The 20,263-nt window shown below is 31.1% G+C and overlaps 1 protein-coding gene across 1 annotated transcript in view; it reads left to right on the plus strand.

The window, feature by feature from the left end:
* Positions 1-15,595, plus strand: part of LOC137921598 (zwei Ig domain protein zig-8-like) — an 84,045-nt gene extending 68,450 nt beyond the window's left edge. The window contains exons 5-7 of the mRNA XM_068764399.1: positions 7,604-7,738; positions 9,842-10,058; positions 15,480-15,595. Of these exons, the coding sequence (XP_068620500.1) occupies positions 7,604-7,738; positions 9,842-10,058; positions 15,480-15,595 (468 nt within the window). The remainder of the gene's footprint in view (positions 1-7,603; positions 7,739-9,841; positions 10,059-15,479) is intronic.
* Positions 15,596-20,263: the final 4,668 nt, after the last annotated feature.

The following is a 20,263-nucleotide window of genomic DNA, read 5'->3' on the forward strand; positions in this document are numbered from 1 at the left end:
ATTACTAAAAACAGAACTTATCGCAAGACTCAAAACGTTGAACGAGCTCCACTTGTATGTACATCGTTGTTGTACTTACAAATGTTGGTTTCGCGTGAACAACGCCACGCTACTGGCATTGTATAGCGATATTAGGAACACATTTTGAACTACAGCACAAAATGTTTATAATAAATCAAATAACAGAGCGATAAACATCAACTTTCAAACTGCAATTATTTATGTTATTAATAGTATAAAAATCATAATTTAAAATATTTTTATTCAAATGTGCACGTTTTTGAATCGTCAACTATTTTTACATAAAATAATTAGCTAAAATGTTGATCTGCCGAGAAGAACCGACCAGAAACTAAACAGTTGACGTTTTAAAATAAAATTTTACAATATTTGATGTATACATTATAATATCAATTGTGCAAATGACAACAAACCAAGATCCTCACATTTCGATCAACTAAATACTCTTAAATTCTATTAGAAGGTCTAATTAATAATATAATATACTTTAAATTTTATATTTAAAAACACTAAAAAAGGTCAAAGAAATGTTTTGGAACCTTATTATATATGCATATATTCAGACCTATTAAGGATTTGTAAAATTTTTAAAAACGAAATTTAGGTATTGTTTTTTAGTATTTTTTTTTTGTATTTCTCATTTTTCAGTCACTATTTTTATAAATATTTTAAATTTTGGTTACTAAATAATACGTTATTAATATGTAAAGATAATTGTATTAAAATAATAATTGTATCCTAAATATTCTTTGTGAGTAAATTCATTGAATAAAATATTATTCATCAAATAATTACGCTGGTTTACAATTTAAATAAATTGCTTATAATACAAGAAATTTATAAGCATTTATATAACATAAAAATAAAATATGTACATAGCAATGTAATATTTTTTATCTGTACACTTTCTCATTTTTTTATATCGATGTTACAAATCAGAAGATGTCAAAATATTATTGTTTGTAATGTTGCAGGTGAAATTAGCAAGTAACAAAAATTATGTCTAATTTACGCTCTACATTTCCATACGTATAATTTAAAAGGCTTGATCGAAACTCAATAGAATGAATTTTGTCATTTTGCATTATATATGTTATGCGCTCGTTTCATATAAATATGTTTATTATATTGAGCCTTTGACAAACTTATTTAAAATTTTTGACCAATAGACAGCATACTGGTATATTCAAAAAATAAATTGTCACACGAAAATCATTTCACATTTTTTTAAAATATCGACCATTTTTAATTTGCATGAATTGTTTGCGTAACTGTACAAACTAAAAATCGTGTTGATCGTTCGAAATTGGATATTGAATCACGAAACAAAAGCTACTCGAACATTTTAGTTCAACTATAGTTTTTCCCATTGTAACAATTTTCTGCAGATGTAGCGAAAAGCTTTATGTAGCGCACGTTCCCTCCTTTAGAATGGACAACGATGAAAGGTAAGAGACGTGATCTTCCGGATCGTAACTTAATCATCTCAAAAGGCTTTTGAAATATAAGAGCAGTTACGGTGTAACATGGATGTCTGAAGTAAGTCAAAGGCATTACTACGGCGTAGACATCTGTCTACGCCGTAGCAGTGCTGGCAGATTTTATAGTTATTGAATAAAATAGAACAGTACATTATTGCTATATCTTTAAAAATAAATATATGCCGACTTATAATACATGCGTGATGATAAAGGGTGTTTACACCGCTTTAATAAAATAAATGTATAAATTATTTCGAAAATTTTTTCATCGCTAAAAAATTATTCTTTTTATAGAATTTATCTAATTAATATTAATATTCGAAAATGGATTCTGAGAGTCAGATTAAGGCTTAGGCGAATGTATAAAATTATTTTTAAAAAAAATTTTAATGACAATTATTCAGTTCGTAATAAATATAAGGACGTACGTAGTAAATATAAGTAACATTATCCTATCCGTATACAGTACTTAGTAAGTAATATCATTATCTCTTACGGTATGGAGTATGCCATACTCTACTATGATGCACAATATTTTGTATGCTTTAAGCTCACGTTCACGTTTATAAGCCTGAGAGGGGTAACGCTTTATTAGGTCAGCCGTTTTATATTCTTCACCGTAATAATTACTCATAACTTTTTGGCGACTACAATTGTTAAGTTATAACAATGTGGCAATCTACGTAACTTATATGAATTATCCAATTTTTAATTTATACACGTAACAGTGATTAAATATCTAAATAATTAACAATACAATTTATTACATTATTACTATGTTTATTAGAATTCTGTAAATCATTTTCGGTTCACGGGTCGATAACAGTGTTATTAATTAAACGCTTCGCTTATAAAGTAATTATTGAACTGTATTTGCAACCGAAATATTAAATTTATGTGTATGAATACGTATTTAATGATTCTGAACAAGAGTAGTTTTTTACTTATTATAAAATTAATAAATGTTTTACTCTTGAATTAAGAACGGTAGAGGCGCATATTTGCATCAAATAGTCTAGATAAGTTCGCTATTTGCGAGAAAAAACTAGAACCAGATTTAGATCACCTATATAACATCAATCATCTTGAACTACGTGACTCCCAAACGTAATCTGATCTTAGAAAAGCCCATAACAAACACCGGTGGTTTTTAAGTGGTTACTTTCAGTATATCCTTGATATAGTAATATAGAAATTTAATCCAAAGGTTTGTTACCCTTTACAAAGTCCATCGCGCTTTTAATAATTTTTTGTTTAATAAACTTTGTTTAATTCTTGTATCGTTTCAACTAACACCAAAACGTATTAAAATGTATATTATATAATTACAATTTTAATACTCGAATATTCTATTCTGTATTTGGAAAGCTGTCAGAAAATGACGTAAAATTTGAAAAGAAGTTTAAAATAACCCTTCTGTACCTTATTGCCATGATACAGCGCAAACATAAAAGTCCTTTTGAGTAGTGTAAATATTTGTAGCTTCCTAAACCTTCAACTAAGGACGACACCAAATACATTTTGTAAGGCAAGAGGGTGCTAAAATGGCGCACATTTCGTCATTATATTTTTTTACGTCCTGTCTTCTTTTCATGATGAAACAGTTTTAATTTACAGCTCTTTAAATATCTTTTTCTTTCCTTTTTTGAAGTTGAAATAATAAACTTTTGAATTATAGTACATTAAAAAGAAACTTAATTATATTTATTATTGAAAGCAAATGGGTCTCTCGGCAGTTTTTGTTATTTTTCTTCTTCTTTTCAGCTGACAGACGCTCACTGCAAGGCACATCCCTCCCCCAAATGTCGCCACGATGACCAGTTTAGCGAAACACGTGTTGAGTGATTTAACGGTGGCAGTTGTGTAATTCGCATTATTTGCCGCATACGCATTTATCAGCGGGCTGGCGGGCGGTGCACTTTGTTGCACGACTACCACTGCAAGTGCGGAAGTGGCTAGATATTGGTGCTTTTCTTACTTACTATGGGCTTCCGCAAAGTAACGCCTGATTCCATTAAATAGTTAAGCGATGCTCTCATCCACCTATTTCACGTTTCCTGAACTATGACGTCGACCCACCTAATCGGAGGCTTGTCGAGACCACGTCTATGGTCTCATGGTTGCCACTCATGAACCTTTCGGCCTCAAAGACTAACGGTTGCACAAGGGATATATTATTAAAAAAAAAGAATGTTTTATATTTTGCTACTAAAAATTTCACATTAAACTTGATATTTAATTACGATAGCTATGCTAATATATTTCAGCCGTTTCCTATATAAATGTCATCAAAGATAATGTTGGTTTTTAAGCTCTTTGAAAGACACTGAACGGAGACACCGGAGGTCCTATTGGAGGCTTATGCTCAACAGAGGATGTCCCATGGCTGAAATATTGATGATTATAGGTTGTGATGATAGCTATTCTTATGCGATGCTAATGGGCAGTATTTCATTATTTAAAATTCAGTACAGAATTGAAAATAACTGATATCTTATTTAATATTAACAATGAAAATATATATTTTTCTTGAATACGTACAAATTAAAAAATATATAATTCTTCAATATACTGGTATTGTTGCACCATATTAAAAAGAACTATATAGTAATTATAATATTAAAACTTTACGAGCTTCTATAAAAATAAAGCATAACTTTAAATTTAGTCTAAGATAATAAATTGATATTATTAATATAAAGTTCAAGACGATGTGAAGTTATAAAACTCATCAATGAGTACATCTGCACCGGATATTAAAGCAACGAGAATTCTGATGAAGCATCATATGTCAATAGCAAGCTTTATAAAAATATCTTATATATGAAAATAACGAATACCAAATCCTATTTAGTATATGTTCTGATTTTATAGCGTAATAACGTTTTACGATCCTGATACAGATTCTGTGGAGGACACGTTTCTTACAAAATAATTTTATCTAAAATTCCTTATAGCACCACCCGGCTATTTTTAGTTTTAGCTTTTAACGGTATTATTTAACGTTATTAGTCTACTAAAATACATGTGATATATCGACGCTATGATAACCTCATAAGCTTTCATCTATATTTAAGATAGTATCCAGACACTTATTAAGAAACTAGTAAAGGTTTACGGGCATATTTATCATTGTTCGTAAAATTAACCGTGAACTTCTGCCATAAACCAGCAATTATTAAACATTACTATATACCTATTTTAAAGGTGTCTTAGAAAATTATTGGGTTCAAGAAATATGTTATATATTGTGCGTATACCGTTCGATTATGGAATGATTTACCGCTGACAATAAGACGTGCCAAGTCACTACCTAGTTTTAAGAAAATGGTTAAAAACTATTTACTAGATCTATGATTATTTATACCTTCATTCAATACTTTTTCTTCCTCTGTTTCCTCATTTTATCCGAGGCAAGTGCGATCCAAATCAGTTTGATGTTTTTATTTATTATTGTATTATATTTATAATATGTATTAAACCTTTTTTATTATAAGTTTATATGTTATATACGTATGTATGTATGTTTAAGTATGTATGTCTATGTATGTATTTTTTTTGTACACGTGAACTACCCTTTATAAGTACTATTATCTTTTCCTTACTATGGTTGTCTGTAAGAGATTGCCTTGTGTGGTAAGACCGCCCACTGTACTTTTCTGTATATTATTATATCTATATATTATGTATCTTATCGTGTACAATAAAGAATATTAAATAAATAAATAAATAAATAAATACATGATAACTGTTTATAGATGCAAAAGCTTTGAACAAATAAATGTATAGCACATTTGTCAGTAAAAACCTATAGTACTTTTACACCTTTATCATTCTTAATTATCCTTATTGTTTTTAAGCCACTTGTAATCCTGTGCCGCCAAATAGCAGAGATCTTTTATATTGGTTTTTATTTATCTATACGGTTCCTAAATATTACTTCCTTATTATTTATCTAGATTGCTTATTGAATCTATTTATATCTTTTCTATTTACTGCCTTATTATAATATTCATTTCCCATTATACATTTGTTTTAAATTATCTATTAATTAAAAGTGATAGCTTTGTATAATTATCCTTCTGTAAATTTATTACTCCCAAATATATTTTTATATTGGAATGCAACAGGCCAATGATTTCTGGCAATATAAGATCAGCAGAGAAGCTGAGTAAACAATAATTAATTTTAATATGCGGTAATCAAATAAAAAAAAAACTTTTTACACTTTTATGTTATTCTTACGCTATTTATTATTTCTGATATCAATGATTTTTGTATATGGACGATAAAAAACTAATATTTAATGGAATCAGGCGTTATTTTGCGGAAGTCCATCCCATATAAGAAAAGGACCAATATTTAGCCACTTCCGCACATGCAGTCGTAGTCGTGCAACAAAGTACACTACCCGCCAGCCTGCCGATAAATGCACATGCGGCAAACAATGCGAATGACACAACTACCACCGTTAAATAACTCGACACGTGTTTCACTCCTCCACGGGGCATCTTCAGAAGTTATGTTACACCGATTAGTGCCAAACATAGAACTAATTGTCATAGCTGTAAAACCTTTATAGTGGTGAATCTAGCCCATGTACTGTCAATTAATTTATGTTATACTCTATCCCAAAAACCAATCGTGTTGTTAAAGGACCCTTCAAATCTTCGAGAACTAACTTTGAAACGTCACTGAAGTTTTTCAAAAATAGGTCTACGAGTTTAAGATTTAATATACCATCATTTCTTCGCGAGTGTTTCGATTTTGTTCACCAAGTGTTTTTAAAGAAGCCCAGAAGACTTCTCTCTTGAAATTTGCTCATGAAAAATCATGACACGATAAATCTGGACTTGCTGATGGTCACTCAATATCTCTACAAAATGACATGTCACGTGAAACTTTCTCGTAAGATCTCTATGCTGGCAATAGATGTGTCACAAAAGGTCCCGCCCTCCTGGAACTAGACTATGGAGTTGTCTCTTGAACTCATTGAGCTCTTATAGCTTTAGCTCTAAGAAGTATACGCACTTGGCGGGCAGAGGTGAGCTATCAGCTAAGCGTGCTTGAATATACGCAGACAGAAGTAAATTACCACCGAAGCACGTACCTGATTTATTTTGATGGCATGGAAAATAAGAGTCCGTAGTGATCGAGATGGTGTATACTTACATGTTTACAGAGTCCATTTACAATTTACGATTTCGACCCTAACGCAATGGCAGTGACCACAACACTGATGGCATTTGAATTCAATTAGGCGAAGTTTGGTTCAACACAAAAGTAATATACTTATAGTAGAGTACATATAGAAGTTATTTTTAAAAAAGTGAACATTATTATGGCCAATCCTATATTGTTCCAGTTCGATTATAGAACGCAGGTACAGTAATATAGGCAAGCTGGTGACATTGCTTTTAAAAAAAGTAGTTGTTGTGATTTCAAACTTCAATTAAATCCGTGCAATCATAAAATCCGAAAGCGAAGCGGGCTGTGTAAATGCGAAACAAAAGACGCTCTGGCAAGTAAAACATTTCACCGGTAGATTGCCGAGCGGAACAAAGCGCGCGTCAGTCTGACACTACGCAGCTTTGATTAAACAGCTAATTCCGAAGCTTACAGGCAGCGGAGCCACTCAAACGTTTCATTAAATTCAAATGCGTTCGTTGAATGTACAAAAACAAAAGGATTAGCTGCATTCGAACGGCGAAAGCGGCTCCATGCTTTCGCATTAAAAGCCGTCCTTTTTTTTTGTTTTTGCGTACCGCCATTCATAGTATCGTGTTTGCTGAAAATTTGGCTTAAACATAGGTTCCATATGGACTTCCGCTTTTACTGCAATTTAAATTTCAACATCATCATTTTAGCCCTAATATGATCACTGCATAAGTACATACATAAATCTCGCTCAAAGATTTTCACCAGGATCGGTTGGACACAGGACTTACTAGTTTTATGGAAAAATAAACTTCTTTTTATTCGTAGTGTTAAACTTGAGATGGCATCATCATATATGTCATGATCTTTTAAAGTTACCACACTACAAAATCAACATTTTTTTTTGGTATTTTTATAAATTCATGGCTCATTTATTACAACAGGTATCAACTCGCACCGGCATAGTATCCCACTACGTCCGGCTGCAGATCGTGGTGCCAGAAGCCTTTATCCTTGGCTCCGGCGAACATCACGTCGACTTGGGCAGTGTCATCCACCTCATTTGCATCGTGGAAAAAGTAAGTGATTTAATATAAAACAATTTGGCGAATTGTTTTTTTGTTCATCGCAGAGTTATTTCTAAAACTTTGTGTTAAAGAAAAATTTACAAATTGATCTTCAACTTATTAAAATTTATTTTTTTAATCTATTTTAGTTTTGTCTCTACTACGATTCGCAAGGTGTTATAGTTGTAGAGAAGAAGCAATAAGAAACTTCACAACAACACACCTTTTAATAAAGTTTAATATAGATTTATTTATAATCATTTTATCAGATATTGACGAAATAAAAATAAAATAAACAGGGGATTTCACTACCAAGGATTCTAATCATTTAAATAATTGTTTATTGAATAATAAGCTTTTTACGTCAATTTACTTTTAATACGCGTTTTGAATATTGTAAATGATAGTTCAATAATATTTTGCAGCAATTTATTAAAAAAATCTGATTGTCTTTATTATTTATATGACTTAGTATTAGATGCAAACACAAACATATGGGAAACACATTACATCATATTTTGAAACAAGTGCATGCATTAATAATAGACGTGTATCGTGTCTTCATTTATATTACGTAAAAAATAACGTTATTCTTATAGAAAATATAATAGCTATTGTACAATAGATGTACAAACTTACAGTACCGTTAACTAGAATTAAATCTATTATATTTAAATACATTTTTTTTTATTTAGGTCATATTGAAAACTTTATCTTTTTATGCCAAAGCATATGTTGTTTTGGTGAAATATCTACGATGTAATTAGTCCATCATCATGTCATGCCTATAGACGATCTGGAAGACATACTTAGTTCTCCTCCAAAAAAAAAAGCGGTTTCTCACAATTTTGAGTATTTCGTCCGTTCATCTAGTAAGTGCTTACCCGCGTCACCTCTACGGCTTTGTGGTCTTCACATGTGAACTTTTCGGCACCAACGGCTATCAGTTGCAATAGCAATATTCCCCGCCCGCTGTTACTTCAAACAAGCGATCCGTCGATCTATAGGTGATATATATATGTATATATATATATATATATATAGGTGACGTTAGTTCGTTCAGTGGATCTCTTCATATGTAATTTAATCATCTGATTATATCTAGATAGTCTATAAATATGGCAAATTAGTTATTAACTATGATATGTATATGACATCACAAAGCATAAACCGAACGTATTAAACGAATGCCATAACATCAATAGCGATATGAATGTACATACATTAATACCTATGCGGAAACTCTCGTTCCAACAAAATCACACATTTGTTCCCAAATATTCGCCATCCCGGGGGAATGTCCTCCATTTAATGCCCGGGATATATCGCTCGGTGTGCGTGCCTTGTAGACGGGAATTGGGAGCGTAAAAGCTGCTATTGTTATTGCGATGAGATCATTCGGTACTTTTATAGGTCACTAATGGTATTCTCAGTGTTACGGCTTAACGACTGGCTATGGCGGTTGTAAATCCGCCGGCTACGCAACCAACGGCTGAACCGCGGACGCTAACTTTTGTTTTCCTTTTGAACGCGAGCGAAAAACACGCGCCATTTTTTGACGTCTTAGCTGTTAATCATATATTATAACATTTAAATACATTTTTTATAATTACATTAACATTATTTACGTAAATCTAATTAAATTAAGTACACATATAATGTATGTGTATTTAATTATCTTTACGTAATTTGCGAAAGTACACTACAAAAAATTTTACATTTTGTAAATAACTTTAGATTTATATTACTTAGTTTTACGCAAATAAACTATATATGCGGTATAAAATCAAATGTAATATCCATAAATAACACTAAAATTATATTTGCAATTACACATTTATTCACATTTGCAATTAAAAACTTTCAGTGTTTGCTATAAAGGATGAATGGTTATACATGTAAAGGCATGAAAAGGTTAGTTAATAGGCCTTGCACAAATGTCGCTGCGATAACCGGCGGCTCCCTGTGACCTTGAATACCTTAACTTTGACTTAGACCACCATTTGGAAGGCTTTCAGTTCGAATGTTTCTTTCACCTGATCTTCTAAAGTCTAAAGAATTTCATTCAAGCTGTAATACATCGTGTTTCCAATAAAGAATTTTGTAATTTGACAGAGCCCAACGCCGCCGCAGTACGTGTTCTGGTACCACAACGACCGCATGATAAACTACGACGCGACTCGAGGCGGTATCACTGTGGAGACGGAGCCGGGCGCACGCACGCAGTCTCGCCTCACCGTCCGCGGCGCTACGCTCAAAGACTCCGGCAACTACACCTGCAGCGCCAGCAATACCGAGCCCGCCTCCATACACGTATTCGTCTCTGAAGGCAGTGAGTACATTATCTTTCATACACTACAACCTTCGTACTTTGACTTTAAAGAATTCACCACTATACTTCATTTATAAAGATTATATGTTGATAAATTTTCATATCAAAACAACCACCAAGGAATACCAATCCAACCTTCATACTTCGACTTAAAAGATAACACATTGGTCAACTTTCATTCAAAAACCACCTCCATTCCACATTTATGATATGTTAAAAAATTTTCATATCAAAATGACAACCATACTTTATCACTGATGATATTACGTTAATCACCTTCCATATAAAAGGATATTCGTACACTGTTACGTAGATAAAAAATCTTCATACAAGAACCCTTGTCTGGAGACAATATCACATCTTCTTTAATATCAATACAACCTTCATAAGTCTCTGAAAATAGTTCGTTAATCATTTCTCGTACCAACACGATTAGTTCGTTCCTTCCATAAAAAAAGCCTTTGTAAAAGAATTCTTGTTTGAAGGCAATGTGTATTACTTTCATTCCAATACAACCTTTACATTTTGACTCTGGATAAAATAAGTTGATGACCTTCCTACAAAAAAAATTTCATACACGGTTTTATACATAAAAGTACTTATATATGGGAATTCGTGTCTGCAGGCAATGTGTACATCATCTTTTATACCAATACAACCTTCATACTTTAACTCTGAAAATAATACGTTGATCATCTTCCATACAAAACGACATTCACACACGTTTTCGAACATAAAAAGTTTACTTTACTACGTAATACAATCGCCATCCTTTATAATAATAATGGTGCATTTATAACTTATTGTATTTTATGTACAAAATTAGTATAAATAAAATAAGCAACAGAAAACGTACTAAAGTACTAATCTGAATAGCTTAACTGGACTGGGAACAATTATTAATCTAGTCAACTTGATGCTCATTACGACTGTGTTAAAAAGGCCTTTAAATCTAATATTGTATATTTGTAAGAAGCCATTTGGAATACGGGTAAGAAGGGAATCGATGCTACCACAAACACACTGATCATATCGATAACGTTCAAAATCGATTAATAAAGTACCTTTGCTACTACTTGAAAATGATATATCATTCTGATTGACTAACTATTTTAAACTCTTTCGAAAATATCGTTTGTTGCCGCTCCAAAGTTAACTCGAGACAGTTGACAATGTTTTTATTTCAAAAATACTTAACAATAATAAACACAATAATTTAATATATATATATATATATATATATATACATATATATATATATATATATATATATATATATATATATATATATATATATATAAACAGAAAAGTAGACGTAAAACAGACTATTATTAGACTACTATACAATTAAAGTTAGTTGTCCTGATTAAAATAATGTCTGTAAATACTTTAAATTTATTCGTCTTGTAGGCAGTGATGCAATCAATTACGAATGTACATATGGATGATACGACATTTTGGCTTGAAGTTAGTTGTGTCAAGGCTGGACATCGAAGTGATCTTCGGTGAAGGTCTATGCCAAGCAGTAAATGTATATATATGTATTGGATGATAGGATAATAGTAGATACTTATGCATATCTGAAGACAGTACACTAATCATCTTTCATGTTCTAGTTAAATATCATAATTTATAATTATATACGACATGAGAAATTTAGTGATATTTTCTAACTATAACAACGTTAATTTACGACGTTTACAACAAACTATTTAGAACTTGAGTGAAGCGCGTAGCAAACGTTTCACTCAACTCTTTGAGACGCAAGATGGCATGTCTCCATAATTTCGCTAGCTACAGCGCCTTTCATATCGGGCCACTATAAGGTTTGTACATTATTACTTATGACAGCCAGTACAGTTGTTAAACATACGAAGTTTTTTTCATGTCAACGTGAAAATGACAAAGTTGAAAAGCTTGTACAGAGTGTCAGTAATAGGAGATATTGATATTTGAATTTGAATTGAATCCTCCGGTTTCATAAATTTATTTTAATAGTAAAAATTTGCGAATTGAGCATTGTATTCGAAACTAAGATAATTACAATTATTGATGGTATTAAAATATCTTGTGACACAATATATAAATAAAAAGATAAAATAATTAATAGCATAGGTACGGGTGGCCCAGGGTAAGATACAACTTGTTTTATAGGCATTTAAGATGATGGTCAGTTTGATGTTTTTATTTATTAAATGTATTATAACGTATTTATTATAACTATATATGTCAGAATATATGTATGTTTTATACACGTTAAGTACCCGTTATTTATACTGGTACGGTTTTCATACTATGGTTGTCTGGAAGAAATTGCCTCGTGAGATAAGAAAGCGCCTTGTACTTTTTTCTTTACTATTACGAAACTATGTATATATTTTCTAACGTGTACAATAAAGAAAATTAAATTTAAATAAAAAATACTTTAAATAATACAAGCGATAACGAAACAGTTGACAATATTTAACAAAATTTGAAGCTGTTTCATTTAGAATACTAAGGAGTTATTTTATAATTATTTCGTAATATAAGTTCAGCGTTACTTCTTCAGTCTCCTTACTTAACCAGAACTGTTCCTTCTTCTTATGTTTTTTGTCGGAGAAAATAAGATCGAGGGAATTTTATTCCAACCTAATACCTTCCTTCTCGCCATTTCTCTCGATGTGTCATTTCGCAGTTATCAATTTTTGGATTTAAAGGTAATTCGTTCTTCGTTTTCCAGACAATTCGATATTAAGCCATCCACGCTTCTCTGGTCCTTATTATGTACATTTGTATATAATATGATGAAATATATAAGCTTTTTGACAAAAATACATAGGATAGGACATAAATAATGTACAATTTACAGTCTTATTACTTTTCAATCACTCGTAGTGTAGACTCAAAATAAAAGATTAAAGGAAGGGTACAAATTAATTATAATTAGGAAAGTTGAGGTAAGACGAAAAATAAAATTAAATAAGTTCGCTAATAACATACGTATAATAAGGAAAGGTCCAAATTTTCCAATATTTTATGTATACTACAATAAGCTCAACATAATTTTAATGGAATTAACAATAAATGAAAAATGTTTCGAAGAGCATCGAAAATGCGAACACAAATTGCAATCAGCGCACTTAATAAAGTGGATTTCATTTCCATTGCTTTTAATTGTTAAATTGAAAGACGAAAACAGGCGAATGAAAAACGTGATTGTTAATATCGTCAATGTAACCTGATTATCCCTTTAATATTGGAATTGTTCGAAACCTTTTTAATTAGTTGCTTTTAACACTATTATACCAATTTAAATATAAATTAAAATTCAAAACATCTTTATTCAACTAGGCATCTACATGGACTTTAGATTCGTGATCCTTTTAATGTTATAAATGTCAGTGTTACCAGTCCACGAGAACGACCACCGGTGGTTTTAATAAAGTTGCTTGGTTGCGGCTTGCATGAGGCATTTTCTGACATCCTTAACAGAGCCGTATTTACACCTTGTGGGTGGACATCTTGCGTTGCCCATGTCTTGCTAAATCCTTGCTAATCCTCTAGGCTTTCGATTACTTTCGTTCCTATAGATGTATCAAGCTCGACTCTTCACGGTTCGTTTGGCTACTATGTGTTTAAGTGCCGTAAATCATCACCTGTAACACAGTTTAGTCGAAGACCTTCGTCTTGCGGAAGTATAATAGATTGGAAGAGATGTTTTGTAGCCCGTTTTCTACTGTTATGATATATACCACTTAAGAAACATAAAAATATAAAAAAATAATATTTGGTATTTAAAACTTCATCTTATTTGAGATGACAGAGCGGTGAAGGCACTTAGACTATACTTACTTATAGCAAATGAAGCCTCCAGGAGTCCAAACTCATACCACTAGATTTCATATTTTGTCGAACTAAAAGAGGTAGGTTTTTTCTGAAGAGTGACTTCACAAAAACATACCCTAGAGATAATCTTGGCTTGGGATAAGTCTTGGCCGTCACTTGATACGTGTGTAAAGGTTTTATTTTATATGGCCCCCCTTTTTGGGAACCTGTCCTTCCTTCTGCCTTGTGTGGGGCAGGGACCCTACAAATTGGGTAAAGTATTGTTTCGTTTTATTCTTTTATTTCCTTCACAATCTCTTATATTAAATTATCTTCTGTACTTCACAGTTTTTATTTTTCTTCGCGTTCAAATCTTCTTCGTGCATCACCTTCCCTCCTTATCTTCGTTCCTAATCAACAGTTTACTACATTATATATAATTTGACTTAGTTTTATGATTTAATTTACATTTTATTACTCGTTGTAATTATAGGTTTATTTTTATACAATTATATTGATTTTATTATCTTTTCTTAATTACTCAACATATATTGCTTTATACGTGACTATCTGGGGATCTTGCTCGACCCGCGTCTAAAAGTTACATGTATTGAAATCCACACAAATTCCAGAATGGTCTAGATTATTATTTTATGCGCAGATTATAAACTGATGGTTGCAGAGAATATTGAGGTTATGGTGTGGAGATCACAGGCAACAAGCGCTGCGTAGGTCGTGCACCCGAAAGGTCGTCGGGTGACCTTATTAAAGGCGTTAGACACTGGGTGCAGACCCCAACCTGTCTCATTGGAAATCTATAAGACTTGCCTTTATCTTGCTGTCGACATAACAATAGTAAAATAACTTAATTTTAGAAACCTGTACGTGTAACAAAAAAAAATCGTGGCAACATAGATTTATTTATTAATTTACATATAGAGGAACAGATGTAGGTAATTATAAGTAGCAATGATTAAACAAGTTTTGTTGTATTAATTAAGGTACATATATTTAAACAAAGAGTCCATTACTCGTATTGTTTTCTACAATCTTTGATGCGAATATAAGGAAGAAAAACTTCTGTCACAGATTGATTTTTTTATGTAAATAATTATCTGTTATAATACAGGTTTCTCCTTATTTTGTACATCAAAATAAAATATCTCTTTAGCACACGAATGACGATGATAGGTTATATTCAAAAAGCTGGGCTGTCAATTTATTCCAATACTAATTTATACACCTTTCCAAAATAAATAATTTCATCATGTTTTACATGAATAAATATTCTGATGATAATATAGTATATACAGTAAGTAAAAAGCGTTTCAAAAATTGAGATAAGTACATATTAAAATTAATAATTGTTCACGATCTTTCCATGTAAACTTTGTACTGCCGGAACATTTCTGAACTGAACATCGCATTTCAAGTAATTTATTTCATAATTCAGAGTGATCACTTTATACAGGATGATTAATATAATAAGTGTAAAAGCTTTAAAGGTTTTTGCTTCCAAATGGGTTAGACATTTACCCCTCTTAATCTTTTACATCTATAACTAATCAGTGTATAATACGCGGATTTAACAGCCGCCATTTTGTGATGTTACAGGCAACAAGATGGCGGCTATCTTGCGACGCAACACTAGCGCAATACACGGAATCACCTCGAGTGTCACCTGCCTACTGTTGCTGTCGTCGGTGATGGTGCACTTTGGCCTGCGATGACGGTGAAATCAAAACAGCGGTAATTAAGCGTTTAGTACTGTATACAAGTGTAGTTATTTATAACCATGTTGTTAAGAGTATTAATTAACATAGATATTCCAAGCCGATCATTTATTCATTATCCACGTAATTGAAGTTAGTTAGTTTGTTTCATTTACGCTAATTTACTCGTAATTTTAAATTTAGAGCCTGTGTTCAAGTTTTAAATAATTATGACATAAATGTGTAAATCTTAATAAAGTTTTTATCAAAACTATCTTGATGAAACACATCACAAGAAAAAAAGTTTAAAAAATAGAACAGATGTATCTTATAGATATCTCAACATTGTGCATTCAGTTTCGGACAATTACCCTGTTGTTTTTTTTAATAAGATGATTACGTTAAAGTCAATAATATAGAACTAACATTCCTCCTCCCGCTTCACAAGGGCCGCACTGCCTTTTGTAGATGTAATTTCATAAAATTCATTTTTCGTAATTTTAAACATGCCTCAAAAAATATTTGGGGCAGATTTTATAAGTATTAAGGGATTAGTTTGAAAATATGCACTTTTAATTAACGTCCGCTCAACCTTTCTTGTTTATGAATTTCATAAAATTCGTTCTTAGCTGACGTCTACTTAACAAAAAAAAATATTCTTTTGGAATTTTAAGTATCTTGCTTTTATGGTTTTAGAGATATCGTGATGAGTCAGTACATAGCTAGAAATGTCGTGGACATATATATAGATTATAAAACATTTAATCAACTTGATTGCAGTTTATTCAATAAGACGTTGTTTTGTAATTAAACAGAATACAACACCCATTTAATTCTCAATGCTGTTTACATTAGAATTTTTTTTTACGTTTATTGATATTTATTTTAATGTCATAAATAAATAAAATGCAAAAGACTCACACCACTTAGGAAAATTGAATTAAATAAAACCAATCATCTCTCCTAATATTTATTAAATACATATATTTACAATTAAATTTAAACTGCGGATTAAATACGAAGTATTCATCTGAATTCTTTAAACATACTAGTGGTCTGTAAGTATTTATTTCACCTTTCTTGGTGTAATTTGGCTGCGTTCATCTTAAGGAATATATAAAAAATCAAAGTGTCAAATAATATTTTCATTGATCTTATATCAATGGCTAATTACACTGTGTTTACTATCTAAGTAAGCCATAGTAGCTCATATACGTATTCAACGTACAAAATGATGTATTAATTAATTAGCATGTAATTACACTTGAATATACAGTACCGAACATGAAATTTACATACCATTTCAATTTAGTCAAAGTTAATCTAAGCTTTGTAAGTTGATTAATAATATTAATAATTAAATAAAAAATAGATTCTTAAAATTGAGGTGTCTATTCTTAACCTGTGTATTATTAAAATGTATTTCTAAATTACAATAATGCGATCAATGTTTTTTTGAAGACAATAAATGGTTTGGTTTAGTTGCACCGAATGCTGTTAAACAGAATTACGTGCTTGCACCGTTTCTTTCTATATTAAAAAAAAACTTAATTTAGAATTATCTTAAAATTAATAAACAATTTTTCTTGGTAACGTAAAATATCGTAGATAATTCGCGATCGTATAAATTCGATTAAATATGTTTACTGTAAATAAATCTGGTTTATTTTTAGTGAATTGATAAAACGATGTCTCCATTATAAAATAAGTTCTATTTATAGTTTAATACATGTGTATAGAAATATTTAGGTATGCGTACGATTGTGGGCAGGTTTATTTAAATTGGTAAATACTAATATTCGATGTCATAGATATTAAATCATAAAAAAACATTCAAAAACATAAATTACTCGCTGTCCTTTTGTCTAAGTATTTAGATTTAAATTATAAAATTATCACGATTAGTAAACATAAATCGTTGCATACGTGCATCGGAACATTTTAAACCATTACAGCATGAAGTACAAGCGTTCCGTTACATGTATGCTACATAAATAAGTAATTATATGATCCACTTTAAAGAAGTAATTATTAGATTGTTTTCTAGTTTATTGTTATCGAATGGATTCCAATTTGTAATTTTAAATATCGAAACGAATTGTTTGAAGCTGTTTTATTTTTAATTAAATTTATATGACGTAGCGTCAATTATGGATAGATATAATATATTTGAAATGTATATCAGAGAATTAAAAATAACAAATTGTTTATTAATATAAATTTAAATTACAATTTTTTATTGATTGATTTAATTTGTAGGTATTAAAAAATAATACATAATTACTTGAAGGCAAACATTGTTTACATTTATTTTTAATCTGTAGTGTAATGAAATGGGCATTGTCATTTATTTGTCACAATACATCTCTATAATTTATTACGTAATATTTAAAGTTGACGAATGTGTGTATAAAATTATGTGAATTCCGATGAAATAAAATTAGGTTTATTAATTATTTAAAGAAACTAAGCAAAGCTGACTTCATGTGTGAATATTTGGTATATCATGTATAGATTTTTAAAAACAAACTTACATATAACTTAATAACATCATAATTTGATTATAAAATAACATGATTTAAAAATATAATGATATTAAACAAAATAGATATATTTAGGCGCAAAATCTACAAAAATTAAGATCTGACGATTGCACAGTCGATTTTTTAAAATTATGTTTGGAAATAAAAATGGTCCGGGCAGAAGTCAGCTTTGTAAAAAAACAGTTTCTTCTATACCAAGACTTTAAATAGTTGTCTATGCTAAAAAAAGTTAGAAGTTAGCGAAAACATACACTTAACATACGATCAGTATACTGGAAATCTAAGATAAATATTGTCTAATTCTAAAAATTTGTTATTCTATGTAAATATAAATTGTAACTACAATCACGGGGTAGTATTACTCCGCATTAGGTATTGTATATAACTTGTCAGTGTTAAATTACCTACTGTACAAACAATTTTGGTGATTCTATATGCAATAAATACTTCTTCGGATAAAAGGATTTTATTTCATTTCAATGCCTTATATATACTTCATAAATATTTAAAAAATAGATAATAATTATAATTTATATTTACAATTATAGCCTACTCACTTGGGTTGAATTTATATAAAACCATGATGAAGACAAGAATGTATGTATGATGTGTGGTGCAGTTTATTTAAGTGAGGACTGCTTAGATTCAACTGGGGCCGCCACATACTACAGTTTCACCCGATTGGAAGCTTCCACAGTTAGATTATTTTCACTTTAGTTAATAAGCATGGAAGCCCAGTGGTAGATAAGTGATACTTGTGATTGTAGTTTGCGGGTTCAATTCCTGCGATACAATCTTATATAATTCTCACTGTGTTAATTATATAGGATTGCATCTCACAAATAAGTTTCCAGAGAACGGGTAGCAACGTACTCTACGTACTATAATATCACACAACGATCGCCAACCCGGTTACCAAGCGTGACAATTATAGTATATCCCCTTATATATTTTTATGGGAGCCCTTTGCCTTTTAGTGAGTGTCTATGGACCGAAACGACAAGGACTCGTATTACTTTACATTTATCTACCATTACATTAAACAACGATTTATTTTACAGGTAATACTTATATAGAAAATATTACAAAACTAGACAAAAAAATATTTTTGTAAGTAAATGTTTGCATAGTAGCCAAACGAGAAACAAGAGTCACAGTCTGAACGCCATATCTTTGTTATATATTGAATGATGGTTAGATGGCTTGATTGAGGTAAAAAATTCACCTTCATCATCATTTCAACCGATAAGCGCACAATACAAGACATAGGCCACCCTCAAAGATCGCCTAATGACCGGTCTTACGTTGCCCGCATGCAGACGACTCTTACTTTTCTAATCCGCACAGCTCGAGTATGGAACGATCTGCCGGCATCCTTATTTCCCGAGAATTGTAACCGAAGTCTCTTTAGGGTGAAGTGAATAAGTACCTACTGAGTCTGCGTGCTTTATCTTGGACTCCATCAGGTGAGTTGATTTTGTTTTAGTTTGACCTTGACAATGTAATTAGTCGGCATACCCAAATTTGCAAATTTTTTTGTCGACATTCTTTGAATTATTATAAATAACGCAAGAAAACCTTTCCATGTCTCTATATGTATAAAATACTAATAATTATTTGCCCATTAAACCCATCGATGAAGCCTATGCCCAGCATTGGTTGTCTTGCAGCTGAAATGATAATGTTGATGATGATGAAAACATACTTGTCGACTACTTTTTTAATTGATGCCTATATAGTCCACGTTTTGTTAAACTAATTTAGACAAAGCAATTTACTTAATAATTATACGTATAATTGATAATACACATTAAAGGTGTAAAACAAAATTAAAATAAGAATTGTTATCGTGTATACGAATGACGTAAACATAAGCTACTTAATGAAGATAAGAAATTTGCGCGATTCCTGTGTTTGTCGTTTAACAATCCCTTTACATAAACAAAGTGGGATTTAGGAGACAAAGTGCGGCTTGTCTTTCGCTAATCTCGCGACAGGCAAAATGCGCCCGTGATCTCAGGAGCCGTGTGTTGTAAATTCTCGATTTACGTACAAAGTATACATGTTACTGCCAAAGGGAGTTCGCCAACATATTTGCAAAATTAGGGGAGTGTTACGTAAAATCTTGTTTCAGTTTTGAGGC

The sequence above is a fragment of the Battus philenor genome, unplaced genomic scaffold, assembly GCF_028537555.1.
Source record: "Battus philenor isolate CCGP_79_NKW_IND1 unplaced genomic scaffold, ilBatPhil1.0.hap1 SCAF_19, whole genome shotgun sequence".
Taxonomy (NCBI): Eukaryota; Metazoa; Arthropoda; class Insecta; order Lepidoptera; family Papilionidae; genus Battus; species Battus philenor.